General features: G+C 43.9%; 1 protein-coding gene across 1 annotated transcript in view; it reads right to left on the bottom strand.

Annotated features, from left to right (window-relative positions):
• Positions 1–16,810, bottom strand: part of ZPLD1 (zona pellucida like domain containing 1) — a 67,710-nt gene that overhangs the window by 34,398 nt on the left and 16,502 nt on the right. Inside the window, exons 5-6 of the mRNA XM_033943592.1 lie at positions 15,574–15,671; positions 5,917–5,997 (exon numbers count right to left, since the gene is read on the bottom strand). Coding sequence (XP_033799483.1) covers positions 5,917–5,997; positions 15,574–15,671 — 179 coding nt within the window. The remainder of the gene's footprint in view (positions 1–5,916; positions 5,998–15,573; positions 15,672–16,810) is intronic.

Raw genomic sequence — 16,810 nt, forward strand, 5'->3', positions numbered from 1 at the left:
AGCCCATTCTCATGGTAGCCAATCCAGGACACTAATACCTGGTCAAAACCCAAAGAGTAGCAACATTCCATGCTACCGATCCAGGGCAAGCAGACACTTCCCCCATGTCTTAATAACAGATTATGGACTTTTCCTCCAGGAATTTGTCCAAATCTTTCTTAAAACCAGCTACACTATCTGCTTTTACCATAACTTCTGGCCACTTCATTTTTAAGTTTAGATCTTTCCTTTCAAACAGAGACCTTGCTAGATGTCAAATACAGCACAAGGTAACTTCACATGGACTTACTGTGCAGGAAATGTGAATCTCCTCATACACCCACCATATAGTGCAAAAATGTGCAAAGGTCTGTTTTTTTCTTTCGATCACTACATAGCCTAATGCCACATAAGCAGCGCTGTTACAAACATATTCTGTAGGTCAATGCTAAGGATAACAAAGTTTCCTTCCTTGGACCAGAAGGAGATAAACCACTGGAAGAGATCCCAAAACAACACCCAAAGACCCACTCAGTGTGTGAATCAGTTGAGTGGAGTGGACTAACTGGGGGGTGGAAATGGGCCCGGAGTTTGCTCAGCAGAATTTCCCAGACCACCTCTTCCTCTCAACACATTGACACGCTGCCACCATCACCACTAGGAACACCTCACTGGGTAGGCCAGCTATGCTATAAACTTTATAAAACACATTATTATATTTTCTTATAAAGCACATATTTTAACTGACCTCTCTGACATCCTCAGCCTTTCCATTCACAAAAATAGAAGGAAGAAAAGTTCCCATTTCCTGCTGTCTCATGTCCCCGGCCTATACAATATTTTTTTTCTGCAGACCCTTCAAAAGTCTGACCAAATCCTCGTTTCACTTGCATTATAAAGTACTGAGGATGCCATCTCTCCCCAATCCCAGGTCCTAAAGTCTAAGACAGTAGCGCAAACTAATGCTGCCAGATACAGGAAAAAAAAATTTTGATTCGATTCAGCCCTATTGAATTGGTTTTTCAATTCGATTTTCCTGCCCAGTTGGGTGATTTTTTTCAAAACTCCTGGTGGGTTTTATAGCTTTTTCACCCCCTTTGGCTTCTCCTAACCACACTGGCGCTGTGGTGTAAATAAAATAAAGAAACAAAAAGGACTTTTCCTCTTTCTGTTAAATCCTAGCTCACGTTTGCAGTCCAACACCAGCTCTGGCAGGATACACATTTCAAATCTGACATGTTATAATCACAAAACAGAAAATAAAATTAATTTTTCTACCTTTTGTTGTCTGGTTATATTTCAAATCTTGTTGGTCCAAGGCTCTGGTTTTCTTCTGATAACTTGCTTGCCAGGGTCTCCTTCTTTCTGCATGCTAACCATCCATCTGCCAACTCTGTCCTCCCTTTCCATTTCCCTTCCCTTCCCAGGAAGTCTGGTATCTTTCCTTTTTTTCATCTCCCTCCACAGATCCACCTTTTCTTAAATACCCTTTCATCCGGCATCTCTCCCTCCTTCCCCACCATCCCAGAGTCCACCATCTCTCCGTTTCTTTTCCTAATTACCCTCCTATCCAGTATCTCTATCCCTCCTCCACACCATCCCTTGTGTCCAATTTCTCTCCCTTTCTGTTCCTTCCCTCCCTAAATCCCATGGTCCATCATATCTCTCCCTCTCCTCTATTTTCAGACCCATTATTTCTTCCCCCCCCCAAAGTTTGGCATATGCATGTCTCTTTGAACACCCCCTTCCCTCCGTGTACTTCTAAATCATGGTCCCCCCCCAAAGGCCTGTCCCCCCTTAAAGGTCTGCCTGTCCCACCTTGAAGGCTTGCACCCCCCTTGAAGGCCTGTCCCTTCCCCTTGTAGGCCTGCACCCCCCTTGAAGGCCTGCACCCCCCCTTGAAGGCCTGTCCCCCCCCCTTGTAGGCCTGTCCCCCCCCTTGTAGGCCTGTCCCCCCCCTTGTAGGCCTGTCCCCCCCTTGAAGGCCTGCCTGCCTTTCCCCCCTTGAAGGCCTGCACCCCCTTGAAGGTCTGCACCCCCCCAAAGGCCTACACCCCCCCCGAAGGCCTGCACCCCCCTGAAGGCCTGCCTGCCTCCCTTGAAGGCCTGCACCCCTTGAAGGTCTGCACCCCCCCCGAAGGCCTGTCCCCCCTTGAAGGCCTGCCTGCCTGCCTGTCACCCTCTCCCCCTTGAAAGCCTGCTTGCCTGCCCGCCCGCCCCACCCTGAAGGCCTGATGCCCCGACCCACCCCGAAGGACCGCTCGCCCCCCTGGCCTCCCCGCACCACCTATGAAGCAGCCGCAGCAGGATCGCGAAGTCAGCGTCAGCGATCCCTGCGCTGCTTCCTGCGCCACGGTCCCGTCCCTCCTCTGACGTCATAGGAGGGGCGGGATCGCGGCGCAGGAAGCAGCGCAGGGATGCTGACGCTGACTTCGCGATCCTGCTGCGGGCTGCTTCACAGGTGGTGCAGGAAGGTCAGTAGGGCGAGCGGTCCTTCGGGGGTGGTGGGGGACTGAACGGCAAGGCCGGGAACACCCCCTTAGGGCTGGTACCCGGGGCGGCCCGCCCCCCCCGCCCCCCCCTAGGTACGCCACTGCCTCAAGGTTCTATTCTTGGGCCTGTTCTTTTTCATGTTTTTATAAACGATATTGCTGAAGGGCTGTTGGGTAAGATTTGCCTCTTTGCAGATGATACCAAAATCTGCAATAGAGTAGACAATCAGGATGGTGTGAATAACATGAAGAAAGACCTGGCGAAGCTTGAAGAATGGTCTGAAATTTGGCAGCTAAAATTTAATGCTAAGAAATGCAAGGTCATGCATTGAGCTGCAAAAACCTGAGGGAATGGTATATTTAGGGGGTGAAGAACTTATGTGCACGATAGAAGAGCGGGACTTGAGTGTGATTATATGTGATGATCTTAAGGTGGCCAAACAGGTTGAAAAGGTGACAGCAAAAGCTAGAAGGATGCTAGGGTGCATAGGGAGAGGTATGGCTAGTAGGAAAAAGGAGATATTGATGCCCCTGTATAAAACTTTGGTGAGACCTCATTTAGAATATTGTGTATAATTCTGGAGGCCACACCTTCAAAAAGATATAAAAAGGATGGAATTGGTCCAGAAGAAGGCTACTAAAATGGTGCATAGTCTTTGTCATAAGGTGTATGGGGACAGACTTAAAGATCTCAATCTGTATACTTTGGATGAAAGGCGGGAGAGGGGAGATATGATAGAGACGGTTTAAATACTTAAGTGATGTAAATGTGCATGAGTCGAGTCTCTGTCATTTGAAAGGAAGCTCTGGAATGAGAGGGTATAGGATGAAGTGAAGTGGCGATAGGCTCAGGAGTAATCTAAGGAAATACTTTTTTAAAGAAAGGGTGGTAGATGCATGGAACAGTCTCTAAGAGGAGGAGGTGGAAACAGAGACTGTCTGAATTCAAGAAAGCCTAGGATATTCACGTGGGATCTCTTAGAGAGAGGACGAGATAATAGTTACTGCAGATGAGCAGACTGGATGGGCCATTTGGCCTTTATCTGCCATCATGTTTCTATGTTTCCATGTTTATAGTCATAAGAACATAAAAATTGCCGCTGCAGGGTCAGACCAGTGGTCCATCGTGCCCAGCAGTCCGCTGAAGTGGTGGTCCTTAGGTCAAAGACCAGTGCCCTAACTGAGACTAGCCTTACCTGCGTGCGTTCTGGCTCAGCAGGAACTTGTCTAACTTTGTCTTGAATCCCTGGAGGGTGTTTTCCCCTATAATGTAATGTAATGTAATGTAATTTATTTCTTATATACCGCTACATCCGTTAGGTTCTAAGCGGTTTACAGAAAATATACATTAAGATTAGAAATAAGAAAGGTACTTGAAAAATTCCCTTACTGTCCCGAAGGCTCACAATCTAACTAAAGTACCTGGAGGGTAATAGAGAAGTGAAAAGTAGAGTTAGAGGAAAAATAAAAATAAAATAAACATTTTAACAAGACAGCATTGATCTAAATACTTTGGAAGGTAGAAGAGAGGAGAGAAAGGAATAGAAGCAGAAGGGGGAGCCGTTGAACAGTAGAATTCTGGAGAAATTTAAATGATAGAAATAGAACAAAACAAAGACAAAAGGCAAAACAATAGATAAGATTAAAGATAAATCATAAGCTGGAAAGAAAAATAAAATAAATCTTTGTCTTCAATCCACGGTTTCAGCGTCAGTGATGAAGTGGAGCAAGTAAGTTTAGGAGGAGCGATTGACGTTTCCAGAAAGGGCTTCTTCAGGGAAGAGACTTGGCAGACAGTCCCAGGATGCCTATGTCTCCTCCTCTGCGATGTTCTCCCATCCATGCATTCTCTCCCAGACACACTGCCCGTGCCCCAGCCGCTCCAAGGAGGCTGCCCCAGGTGAGGCCCACGGTGAATGCAGGATTCTCTCCTCTGCGGGAAAGCCGCCCGGAGCCGACAGTCGATCTTCTTAGCGGATTGCATGGGGGGAAGAGTTCACACTCTTGGTAGGATCGGGTCTGTGTGCTCTCGGTGGTTGTGGCTGGTCTCTTTGCTGCTTAGGTGTAAAAGCAGTTGATCTCCACTGCTGCTGATATTTAAAAGCAGGCAGATTGATCTCTCCAATGGACTGCAGGGGGAGGAGTTCACACTCCTGGCAGGATCGGGTCTGTGGGCTCTTGGTGGTTGCGGTAGGTCTCGCTGCTGCTTGTATGTAAAAGCAGTTGTTTTTCTACTGCTGCTGATATTTAAAGCAGGTAGATTGATCTCTTAAACGGGATATAGGAGGAGGAGCTCACATGCCTGGTTGGATCGGGGCAAGGGCTCCTATTATAGGCTGCTTAGGTGTAAAAGCAGTTGATCTCCTACTTCTGATAATATTTAAAAGCAAGCATATTGATTTTTCCAACGGAATGCTGGGGGAAGAGCTTACTTGTTTGGCTGGATCAGGGCAAAGGGCTCTCGGTAGTGGTGGCTGGTCCTGTTGCTGCTTAGGTGTAAAAAACAGTTGATCTTCCTAGTGGACTGCAGGGGGAGGTGGAGCTCACACTCTTGGCTGGATCGGGTCTGTGTGCTCTTGGTAGTTGCGGATAGTTCCGCTGCTGCTGAGGTGTAAAAGCAGTTGATTTCCCACTGTTGCTGATATTTAAAAGCAGGTAGATTGATCTCTCCAATGGACTGCAGAGGGAGGAGCTCACATGCCTGACTGGATCGGGGCAAAGGGCTCTTGGTAGTGGTGGCTGGTCCTGCTGCTGCTTAGGTGTAAAAGCAGTTGATTTTCCTAGCGAACTGCAGGGAGGGTGGGGCTCATATTTTTGCAGGACCGGGACTGTGGGTTTTTGGTGGGTTGGTCCCGTTGCTGCTTAGGTGTAAAAGCAATTGATCTCCCACTGCTGCTGATATTTAAAAGCAGGCAGATTGTCCAGGGAGAGGAGCTCTGCACTCAAACTGCCATCCTCCTCGCCTCCAAGCCTCCGGAAGAACGTTCTAGTTTTCTACCACTCTGGGTGAAGAAGAACTTCCTTACGTTTGTACAGAATCTATCCCCTTTTAACTTTAGAGAGTACCCTCTCGTTCTCTCTACCTTGGAGAAGGTGAACAACCTGTCTATCTACTAAGTCTATTCTCTTCATTATCTTGAATGTTTCGATCATGTCCCCTCTCAGTCTCCTCTTTTCAAGGGAGAAGAGGCCCAGTTTCTCTAATCTCTCACTGTACAGCAACTCCTCCAGCCCCTTAACCATTTTAGTCGCTCTTCTCTGGACCCTTTCGAGTAGTCCCATAACTTTTCTAAAATGTTCTGATAAGTAGGTCTCTGGAATGCTGAAACCAATTCTAAAACCATTTATGGAAAGATCTTCCCTATCAACATCATTGTCCCTATTTTTCCAAAGGAAGAAACTTTATTAATAATAGAGATCAATGATATTAGAAGCTGGTACGTACCTTAAAAAGAGATCATATCGAAGTTCATCATTTGGATTCCCAGAAGGTGTGGTGTAACAGTAGTCCATCAAGACATTCCACCTATGAGAGTAGTAGAAATATGGGTCATTTTTCTGAGATACATTTTAAAAATCCTGAATACTTTTTAAATTTCTCTTCTTGACTTACAAGTGTATTTACTCAGCAGTTCCTCAGTATCTCTCCTCTGTTTTCTTTCCCTATATTCCTCCCCATGAACTCCGTTCATCAGGTGTCTCTTATTTATACCCTTCTCCTCTATTGCCAACTCCAGACTCCATCCCTTCTATCTTGCTGTACCATATGCCTGGAATAGACTGTCTGAGTCAGTACATCATGCTTCAACAAGCTCTGTCTGGGCAGTGTTCAAATCTAGGCTAATAGACCACTTTTGCAAAGTTGCTTTTGACTCCTCTTACTCACTTGTAATATATGAATGTCTGTTTTGTCATTCCCTCTGTGAAATTCCTAACCCCTAATTGTCCTGTTTGTCTGTTTTGATTAGATTATAAGTTTTATAGCGCAGGAATCATCTCTTATGTGTTTAATGTACAGCATTGTCTAAGCCTGGCAGTGCTATAGAAATGATAAGTAGTAGTATTAGTAATCAATGCTCCTTAAAGCAATTTCTTTTTGAACAATGTTTAAAATATAGCAAAAGTAGAATAATTAAGAAGAAAACAATAATGAAAATCTTTGTGTAGTTTCCAGTTCCATGGATACTTTCTCCCTCATTTTATATTGTGTACCAAAAATTAGGCACAAATTCAGTATGTAACCTCCGCACTACAGTAGCAGTTACGTGCCAGAATGGGTATGAAACAACACGTACATGTAAGGGAATAAGAACATAAGAATAGCCATACTGGATCAGACCAATGGTCCATCAAGCCCAGTAGACCTTTCTCACGGTGGCCAATCCAGGTCCCTAGTACCTGGCCAATACCCAAGGAGTAGCAACATTCAATGCTACTGATCCAGGGCAAGCAGTGGCTTCCTCATGTCTTTCTCAATAACAGGCTACAGACTTTTCCTCCAGGAAATTGTCCAAACCTTTCTTAAAACCAGCTACGCTATCCACTCTTATCACAACCTCTGCCAATGCATTCCAGAGCTTAACTATTCTCTGAGTGAAAAAATATTTCCTCCTATTGGTTTTAAAAGTATTTCCCTGTAACTTCATTGAGTGTCCCTTAGTCTTTGTAATTTTTGACGGAGAAACGGAGTAGCGGATTGAACACCGCTGGAAACAGCCTATGAATGATCAATAGAGGATGGTTTTGGAGCCACAGCAAGCTAAGTAATTTGTCTTATTTCCTTTGCACTTGGCCCTGAGAGCGATCAGCTTGCACTGTGTTGCTTTGTGCACCTGCATTCTTCGAGACTTTAATATAGGACATTTGAATGATTTTCACAATTGGGAGGGTTTTTGGCTCATGAAGCCTATCTGAGGCCTTTTTCTTCAAACGTATAAGTTCCATCCAGGATGTCTTGAAAAATGTTTGAATTATCATTGCAAGACATCCATTTCTAATCCACCCCTCAGATCATCCAAACCCTACCCATAACACGCCTCCACCATGCCTACCTCGTGCTCTAAATGTACAGAGGCTGGAACACCTCGGTAGACATACAGAAAGATGGTTTTGATTATTGGTGATTAGGATGTCCATGTGCTGATTTAAGATGCTTTTTGGACGTTTATGTTTTTTGATTACGGGGGCCCCTTTAGCTTTAAATATGATACGATAGTTTGAATAAAGGGGCGGTTCCAGTTTGCTGGGAACAGGCAATAGTTAAACCTATCTTAAAGAATAACACCTTGGATGTGTTAAATCCAGCATGTTATAGACCAGACTCTAACCTTTGTTTTTTAGGCTAAATTAACTGAAAGAATAGTTCTGGAACAATTGGTATCTTATATTGAATCCAAGACAGGCTGGATTTCATAATATGACCAGTACTACTACTGCTACTTCTACTTAACACTTATATAGCATTGAAAGGCATACACAGCACTGTATATTTTGACATTTATAGGCGGTCTCTGCTCGGAAGAGCTTACAATCTAACTTGGACAGACAGACATGACATATAGGGTTGGGGATGCAGAAACCAAGGTGAGAGGAATTAGGAGTCGAAAGCACTTTCAAAGAGCTTTTTAAGCAAGGTACATTCTATTTTAGATGGCAGTAATTGGACTTCAGTTCTGCTTTTGATTAGCGAGAGCACCTTTGCAAACGGCCTTCAGAAGGGTCGAGTCACTGCACGAGCAGCAGACAGAGAGGAAACCAGCAGCAGACACAGAGGACATCAGCAGTTATGGAAGCAGCAGACAGAAGCAGGAAGATGAGCTACCCAGTTTTCTGCAGTCTTATGTATGCACTTGATACAGAGAACTGGAGAGCCTGAAGAAACAAGTTAGACTCCTAGAGGGCAGAATACTGGAACTAGAAGCACTTCAAGAAGTGGAGGAGGAGGACAGAGATGCAGAGGACGTCAAAACAGAGGAAACCATTGAGGATGAAGTCCAGAAGCTGGAAAAGTTCATCAAGGAGGCATACAGGGATGCCGTGGAAAATCACCATCAACAGTGGAACTGCCGAGATACACCTACAGGGAGTGAGGATGACCCGGAGAACAGCCACAAGGAAGAAATGGGTGACACAGCAGCGAGATCTGGAAGCAGCGGAACGAACCCACAAGAAGATGAATCCGGTGCAAGCAAACGCCAGAATGAGGGAAGATGGAAGTGCACAGAGGACGTGGACCTACAGCTGGAAAGATGGCCACACACCAGGGACACGGACCTGCACCTAGAGAGGCAAGAGAAGATAGAGAGGACAGCAATCATCATGGGGGACTCTATCATCAGACAAGTCGACAGCCACATAGCAAGAGGAAGACAGAATCGGCTGGTGACCTGCCTACCGGGAGCCAGGGTGGAAGACATAGTGAGCCGCATCGACAGGATCATCGACAGCGTGGAAGAGGAAGATACGGCGGTGGTAATCCATGTAGGGACAAACAACATGAGCAACAGGAAATACAGCAGGGAAGTACTGAAGGACCAGCTCCAAATGCTAGGAAAGAAGCTGAAGACCAGAACGCAGAGGGCAGCATTCTCAGAGATCCTGCCAGTATCCAGGGCCGATGAGAAGAGGCAGACGGAGCTGCAAGCAGTCAATGCATGGATGCGACACTGGTGTGAGGAAGAAGGATTCCACTTCGTGCATAACTGGACGACATTCTGGGGAAAGAGCAAGCTCTTCAGGAAGGATGGACTCCATCTCAGCAGATGCAGAACGAGCTACTTGCAAGCAACATCAAGAGAGAAATTGAGAAGTTTTTAAACTAGCAATAAGGAGAAAGCCGACAATCGACCGAAAATCGATGTTCGGGAACCGGTATACCCAGAGGATACCGTGCAAGAAGTTAGTGGGGAAGACTCAGTGGATCATGGACATGGCAGAAATCCAGATGGATCGAAAGGGACGCAAGAGGCAAGAAAGTGCAAGAAAGTAAAATGCCGCAAACTCAAGTGAATATACACGAACGCAAGGAGTCTAAGGAACAAGATGGGTGAATTAGAAACTATCGCACAAAAAGAGAACCTTGACATCATCGGCATCATGGAAACATGGTGGAATGAGGAAAACGTCTGGGACACTGTGCTACCGGGATACAAGCTATACAGCAGATACACAGTGAGTCAAAAAGGTGGGGGTATTGTCCTATACATCAAAGAGGGAATTGAGTCTACTGGAGAGAACACGCCGGAAACATAAGGTAGAGTCTCTATGGGTAAAAATACCGGGAACAAATGGAACGGAAACAAAGATCGGCATCTATTACCGACCCCCCGGGGCAGTCTGAAGAAACAGATGGAGAAATGACGGATGAGATTAAACGCAACTGCAAGGGAGGCAACACAGTTATCATGGGTGACTTCAATTATCTAGGAATAGACTGGAACCTAGGCACCTCCGGCTGCGGTAGAGAGACCAAGTTCCTGGATGCTGTAGGCGACTGCTTCCCGGAACAACTTGTCAAAGAACATACGAGAGGAAATGCAATTCTGGACTTAATTCTAAATGGACTTCGAGGACCGGCACAAAATATAGAAGTAGAAGGAAAGCTGGGAAGCAGTGATCACAATATGATGTGCTTCAACCTAGACATGGGGGCGAAACAATGATCCAGAATGACGGCCACGGCACTGAACTTCCGAAAAGGGAATTACGAAGGGATGAGACTCATGATGGGGAAGAAGTTTAAGAAGAGGATAGGTGCTGTAAAAATGCTAGAGCAAGTGTGGTCCCTTTTTAAGGACACAGTCACCAAGGCACAAAATCTATATATACTGTGTATCAACAAGGGATCCAAGAGGAAAAAGAACAAGGAACCGGCGTTGCTCTCGGTAGCGGTGAAAGAAGCGATTAGAGACAAGAAGATTTCTTTTAAAGTATGGAAAAGGTCAAAAATGGACGAAAACTGGAAAAAGCACAAGCAACATCAATGCAGGTGCCATAAGGCGGTAAGAGTGGCCAAAAGGGACTACGAGGAAAAAATTTCCAAGGAGGCGGAAAACTTCAAGCCGTTTTTTCGATACATTAAGGAGAAATGACCTGTGAAAGAAGCAGTGGGGCCGTTGGGCGACCATGGAATAAAGGGAGTGCTAAAAGAGGACAAAGCCATCGTCGACAAACTGAACACGTTTTTTGCATCTGTATTTACAGAAGAGGATATATGCAACATACTGGAAGCTGACAGGCTATACGCAGGAAACGAAGATGGGAAACTGACTGGGTTAACGGTCAGTCTAGAAGAGGTATGCAGGCAGATTGACAGGCTTAAAAACGACAAATCCCCTAGACCGGATGGCATCCATCTGAGAGTAATCAAGGAACTGGAAGGGGTTATAGCTGAACTGCTTCAACTAATAACCAATCTATCGATCAAACTGAGAAGGAATCCGGAAGACTGGAAAGTGGCGAATGTTACACTGATCTTCAAGAAAGGTTTGAGGGGAGATCCGGAAACTATAAGCCGGTGAGTCTGACCTCGGTACCAGGAAAGATGGTAGAGGCACTGATAAAAGACCGCATTGTTGACCACTTTGACGGACACATTCTGATGAGGACCAGCCAGCATGGCTTCAGCAAAGGAAGATCTTGCTTGACAAACTTGCTGCACTTCTTCGAGGGAGTTAACAGGCAGATAGACAAAGGTGACCCAGTCAACATTGTATATCTGGATTTTCAGAAGGCATTTGACAAGGTCCCACATGAACGACTACTTCGAAAAATTGCGAGCTATGGGATTGAGGGTGAAATACTCACGTGGATCAAAACCTGGTTGATGGATAGAAAACAGAGTGGGAGTAATTGGACAATACTCGGACTGGAAAAGCATCACCAGTAGAGTGCCACAGGGTTCAGTGCTTGGGCCTGTGCTCTTCAACATATTTATAAACGATCTGGAAATTGGAACAATGAGCGAGGTGATTAAATTTGCAGACGAAACGAAGTTATTCAGAATAGTGAAGACGCAGGAGGATTGTGAAGACCTGCAACAGGACATAAACACACTCGAGAAATGGGCCGCGACATGACAAATGAAGTTTAACGTGGATAAGTGTAAGGTGATGCATGTCGGTAACAAAAATCTTGTACACGAATACAGGATGTCTGGTGCAGTACTCGGAGTGACCCCCAGGAAAGAGACTTGGGAGTACTGGTCGACAAGTCAATGAAGCCATCCGTGCAATGCATGGTGGCAGTGAAAAGGGCGAACAGAATGCTTGAAATGATTAAGAAGGGGATCACAAACAGATCGGAGAAGGTTATCATGCCGCTGTACCAGGCCATGGTGCGACCCTACCTGGAATACTGCATCCAGCACTGGTCGCCATACTTGAAGAAGGACACGGTACTACTCAAAAGGGTCCAGAGAAGAGCAGCTAAAATGGTTAAGGGGGCTGGAGGAGTTGTCGTACAGTGAGAGATTAGAGAAACAGGGCCTCTTCTCCCTTGAAAAGAGGAGACGGAAAGGGGACATGATTGAAACATTCAAGATAATGAAGGGAATAGACGTAGTAGATAAAGACAGGTTGTTCACCCTCTCCAAGGTAGGGAGAACAAGAGGACACACTCTAAAGTTAAAAGGGGATAGATTTCGTACAAACATAAGGAAGTACTTTTTCACCCAGAGAGTGATGGAAAACTGGAACGCTCTTCCGGAGGCTGTCATATGGGAAAACACTCTCTAGGGATTCAAGACAAAGTTAGACAAGTTCCTGCTAGACCAGAACGTACACAGTTAAGGCTAGACTCAGTTAGGGCTCAGGTCCTTGACCTAGGGGCTGTCACGGGAGCGGACTGCTGGCATGATGGACCACTGGTCTGACCCAGCAGCGGCAATTCTTATGTTCTTATGTTGATTGATCATACACTTTTGCTTGTTACAAAAAGTTGGTTTTAAAGGAACAGTTCTAAATTGGGTTTCATCTTTTCTTAAGGAACATACATTTAGGGTGGTTTGCGGAGGTTCATTATCTCAAGAGAGATTATTAGAATGTAAGGTGCCACAAGGCTCAGCTTTATCATCAAATTTATTTAACATTTTTTTCTCAATAAATGTTTATTAACGTGTGTGTGTGTATATATATATATATGTATATATATATACACACACACATATATACATACACACATACACACACATATATATACATACACATATATATATATATATATATATATATATAAAAAGAAGAAAAATATACAAGGTCTCCATATCAAACTATACAGATCAGAAAGTACAAAACCTTATAATCTCTACCTAATATGCAAAATAGCCTCTATAATCCATGGTTCAGAAAGTTACACTCAGTCTCTTAGATCAATCCCTAAAACTTTGCATATACTAACATAACAGCACAATCCCCCCCCCTGCGCAAGACAATAAACCCCTGTGAGTAAGCACCCAATGTGTCCTGCAGAGTGCCCCTCTCTCTTCCACACCAACCCCTCCCTCCTAAACCACCACCACCACCACCAATTCAAACTCCAACCTAGACATTGATCAAAGAGCCCAACATAGAGTAACCAGATTAACAGCACACATACATCTTCCAGCACATGAAAGCTCTTAGGGCTATGTGGAACCAACTAAAAATACCCAACAGTGCTCAAAAATATATAAACTCACTACTTACTATAGCTCCCATCTACCCCTAAATAATCCATGCAAGACCCAAACCTCATCCCTGCCCCTCTCACTCTGGCCCTAAACTCACTAGTCCATGCACTACCCAACTCCCCCATCACCCCTCCCTTCCCCAACCTCCCTCCCCCCCCAAATAACCATAACAAACCTATTACTGCCCGGACCCAGAATGGTGTGAAGCCACCCTCCAGCTACACAACTGTTCCATACTTTCTGGTAAAGCCCCGTATGCATCCGGCACATCGCCATCAATTTATATATCAGATGCACATAATCTAATCGATTGAGTAGACCCCCCCCCAAAATCTGGTAATTTATCTGTACACCAAAAGCTGGCTTATTAACATATTTTTAAGTCATTTAGCTAGATTAATCTAAGAAATGGTAATTAGCACATATACGGTATTTATTCTGTTGATATTTTATTAGTTTATAGACTTTCTCCGCAGACACTAGACTTGGGTATCTTTTTAAATAACACTAATGTACTTCACCCCCGTCAGATGGGATTCCATTCACACCATTCTACAGAGCATACACTTTTAGGCCTCTTAAATCATATAAGACTAATTCTTGACAGTGGTCATGTTGTAGTTCTTTTCTCTCTTGACATGTCTGCAGCTTTTGATCTGGTAGATCACAATGTTCTTAATCGCTTGAACGACATGCAAATTAAAGGGTCAAAGGAATTTAGACACTTTTGAAAACACTTGCATGCTTGGCTTCCTGATGTTGCAGTTGCGAAACATGGCTCGCTAAAAGATAAGTGTTTGCTTTTTGAAATTTTTGTTGCAAACATGGCATTTTAGAATTGCCCATATGCCATGATTAAATTATCAATTGCACCACTGGTAAAGAAGCATTTACTGCATGGTGTCCCTGTGAATAAGTTTATGAGCATTTAATTATTTCAAAAATTGTGTTGCCTGTGCAAGCCCAAATTGAATTCAAGGTGCTTTGTTTGATCTATAAATTAGTTTATTGGCAATGTCCATCAGCAGTAAGTTTTAGTCCAAATACCAGTGTATGTCAAAAGCGTATTATCAACCCTCTCAAAATAGAGTATCGTGAAACAAAAATAGCAAGGTTGATATAATTAGAATACAAAGGTCTTAACCGTAATACCTCAGCCCCACCACTCCACCGCTATGTAAAATCTCTAAAGCAGGAAGATATTGTGGTGCTTCATCATTGGTAATTCGGTATAAATCGCCGTAAGTGTATTCATATAGAAATATTTTTATGTTTTTATTGTGTTTTTATTGTGTTTTTTTCAATAAATAAGCTATATAAAAGTGTATAGGTGTATATTTATTGAAAAAAAACACAATAAAAACATAAAAATATTTCTATATGAATACACTTACGGCGATTTATACCGAATTACCAATGATGAAGCACCACAATATCTTCCTGCTTTAGAGATTTTACATAGCGGTGGAGTGGTGGGGCTGAGGTATTACGGTTAAGACCTTTGTATTCTAATTATATCAACCTTGCTATTTTTGCATCAACAGTAAGTGGCATCTTTACTGAATATCAACCGGTGAGGAATTTGCGATCAGAGAATCAACTGTGTTTGGAGGTAGCCTCCTTGAAACAGGTGAAATCTGGGGTCTGTGGACAAACAATGTTAGCAGTTCAGGGTGCAACATTATGGAACAATCTACCTCTTGAAGTAAAGAAAGCAGCGACTTTACTGAATTTTAGGAAGTTCCTGAAGATGGAGTTATTCAGACGCAGCTTTTCTTCCTGATTTTATGGACAGTAAGAAGGTTGTTTAGCAAGCATTTATTTTAGTGATATTTTGTGGTTTGTGTTTTAACTATGAATGTTATTCTGTAACTTGCACAGAACTAGAGGATGGCGCGAGTAATCAATTTTTAATTAAATAAATAAAAATTGTTTATATCATTGGGGAAATTGTGCTCCAATGTTATTATTTCTTCCTCTCTGATTTCTACATTCACCCCCCCCCCCTTCTACTAAACTGCGTTAGCGGTTTTAGCGTGGGGAGCCGCGCTGAATGACTCGCGCTGCTCCCGACACTCATAAGAACTCTATGAGCATCGGGAGCAGCACAGGCCATTCAGCGCGGCTCCCAACACCAAAATCGCTAGCGTGGTTTAGTAGAAGAGGGGGTTAGTAATTCCCCTTTATGGTTTTGGAATATACCATTTTTTCAGGCACACAAAAGTACACTTGTATTTACCCATACAGAATCAAGGTGGGGGGGCATTTATCAGCCTATGATTCTATACAGATAGCACAAGTTAACTCAGGTAAATCACTTTACATATGAGGGGTGCTGAGGGTTCAACACTGAGAATGTTAATATGAAACACAGTCAAAAGAACATTTTTGTTTATAAAACAAAGGTAATAAGACAAGAGAAAAATATTACAAGACCTTCCATCAAGGTTAGTTGCTCTCACTGAAGCATATATTTTTGTTTTTAGAGGCAATCCAGTCCTCGGTATAAACAGCGGCTGACTGTAGGTTGAATCCTGGAAAAGTTCATGAATATTGTTAGAATGTCTCTAAAATGCAGAACACAAACAATTGAATTTCTCTAGTAAAAACATTACAGTACAAAATATTGGCAGACATTTAACCACAAAACAAACATAATTGCTCAGTATTTCCTTACTACAGAATGGGACAGGGACAGGAACAGTGACAAAACGCATAGAGACGGGATGGGGAAATTGAGTTCCTGGAGGGACAGGGAATAATTTATCCCTGAGTCATTCTCTAGTGCAGCTGACACTGTGTGCGCTGCAAAGAAATGCAATTGGTGCCCGTACAGCCAGCGCTAGCACTCCTGATCAAGTCAAGGAGTGAGCAAACAGCAGGGGAAACCCCTGAGCTCCACAGATCCAGCAGGCTGGCTGAGCAGGTCCTCACAGGATCCACCAGTCAGCTGCAGACCGAAGTCTAAACAGGCTAAACAGTCACCGAAGCTGAACTGGAACGTGAAAACCCGCAAAAAAATACATGAAAAACAAAAAAAGAAGTCTGAGCAGATCAAAGTTGTTCCTGCAGGCTCGCTTGCAGAAGACATAACTGACGGGGAGGGGAGCAGAGAGCAGTGAGAAGAAGGAGATACTGAAAACAGCGATCAGTATCTCCTGCAACAGACTCACAGGAGCGGATGCAAGACCTTTGGCTCAGCATACCATCCCTATTGCGCTGGGAAAGGATTTAGGTGTCGTCAGCTCAGCGATTGCTGAGAAAGCAAAAAGAATGCTAGGAATTATTAGGGTAGGAATGGAGAACAAAGCAAACAAAACTAAGAATATTATAATGCATTCCTATTGCGCCATGGTATAATTGTGCCTTCAATATTGGGCCAAATTTTATAAATGGCACTGATCCCTAGTATGTGTTGAGTTACTTGAAAAAACTTGCACTGTAATAGCCCTAACCGTCCTTCCCCCCCTCCCTCTTCCCGCCACACAGAAACTACATAACCTACTCTTTACCTCTCTAGAAAGGACAAATGTTCTTCCATTGTAACCCTCCGTTTTTTATCTCTTTTGTAATCCGCCTTGAACCGCAAGGTAATGGCGGAATAGAAATCTCTAATGTAATGTAATGTAATGTAATTATGGCAATTGTTTATTGTGTACTAGTCTTATAGCCC

Source organism: Geotrypetes seraphini, chromosome 4 (assembly GCF_902459505.1).
Source record: "Geotrypetes seraphini chromosome 4, aGeoSer1.1, whole genome shotgun sequence".
Classification (NCBI taxonomy): domain Eukaryota; kingdom Metazoa; phylum Chordata; class Amphibia; order Gymnophiona; family Dermophiidae; genus Geotrypetes; species Geotrypetes seraphini.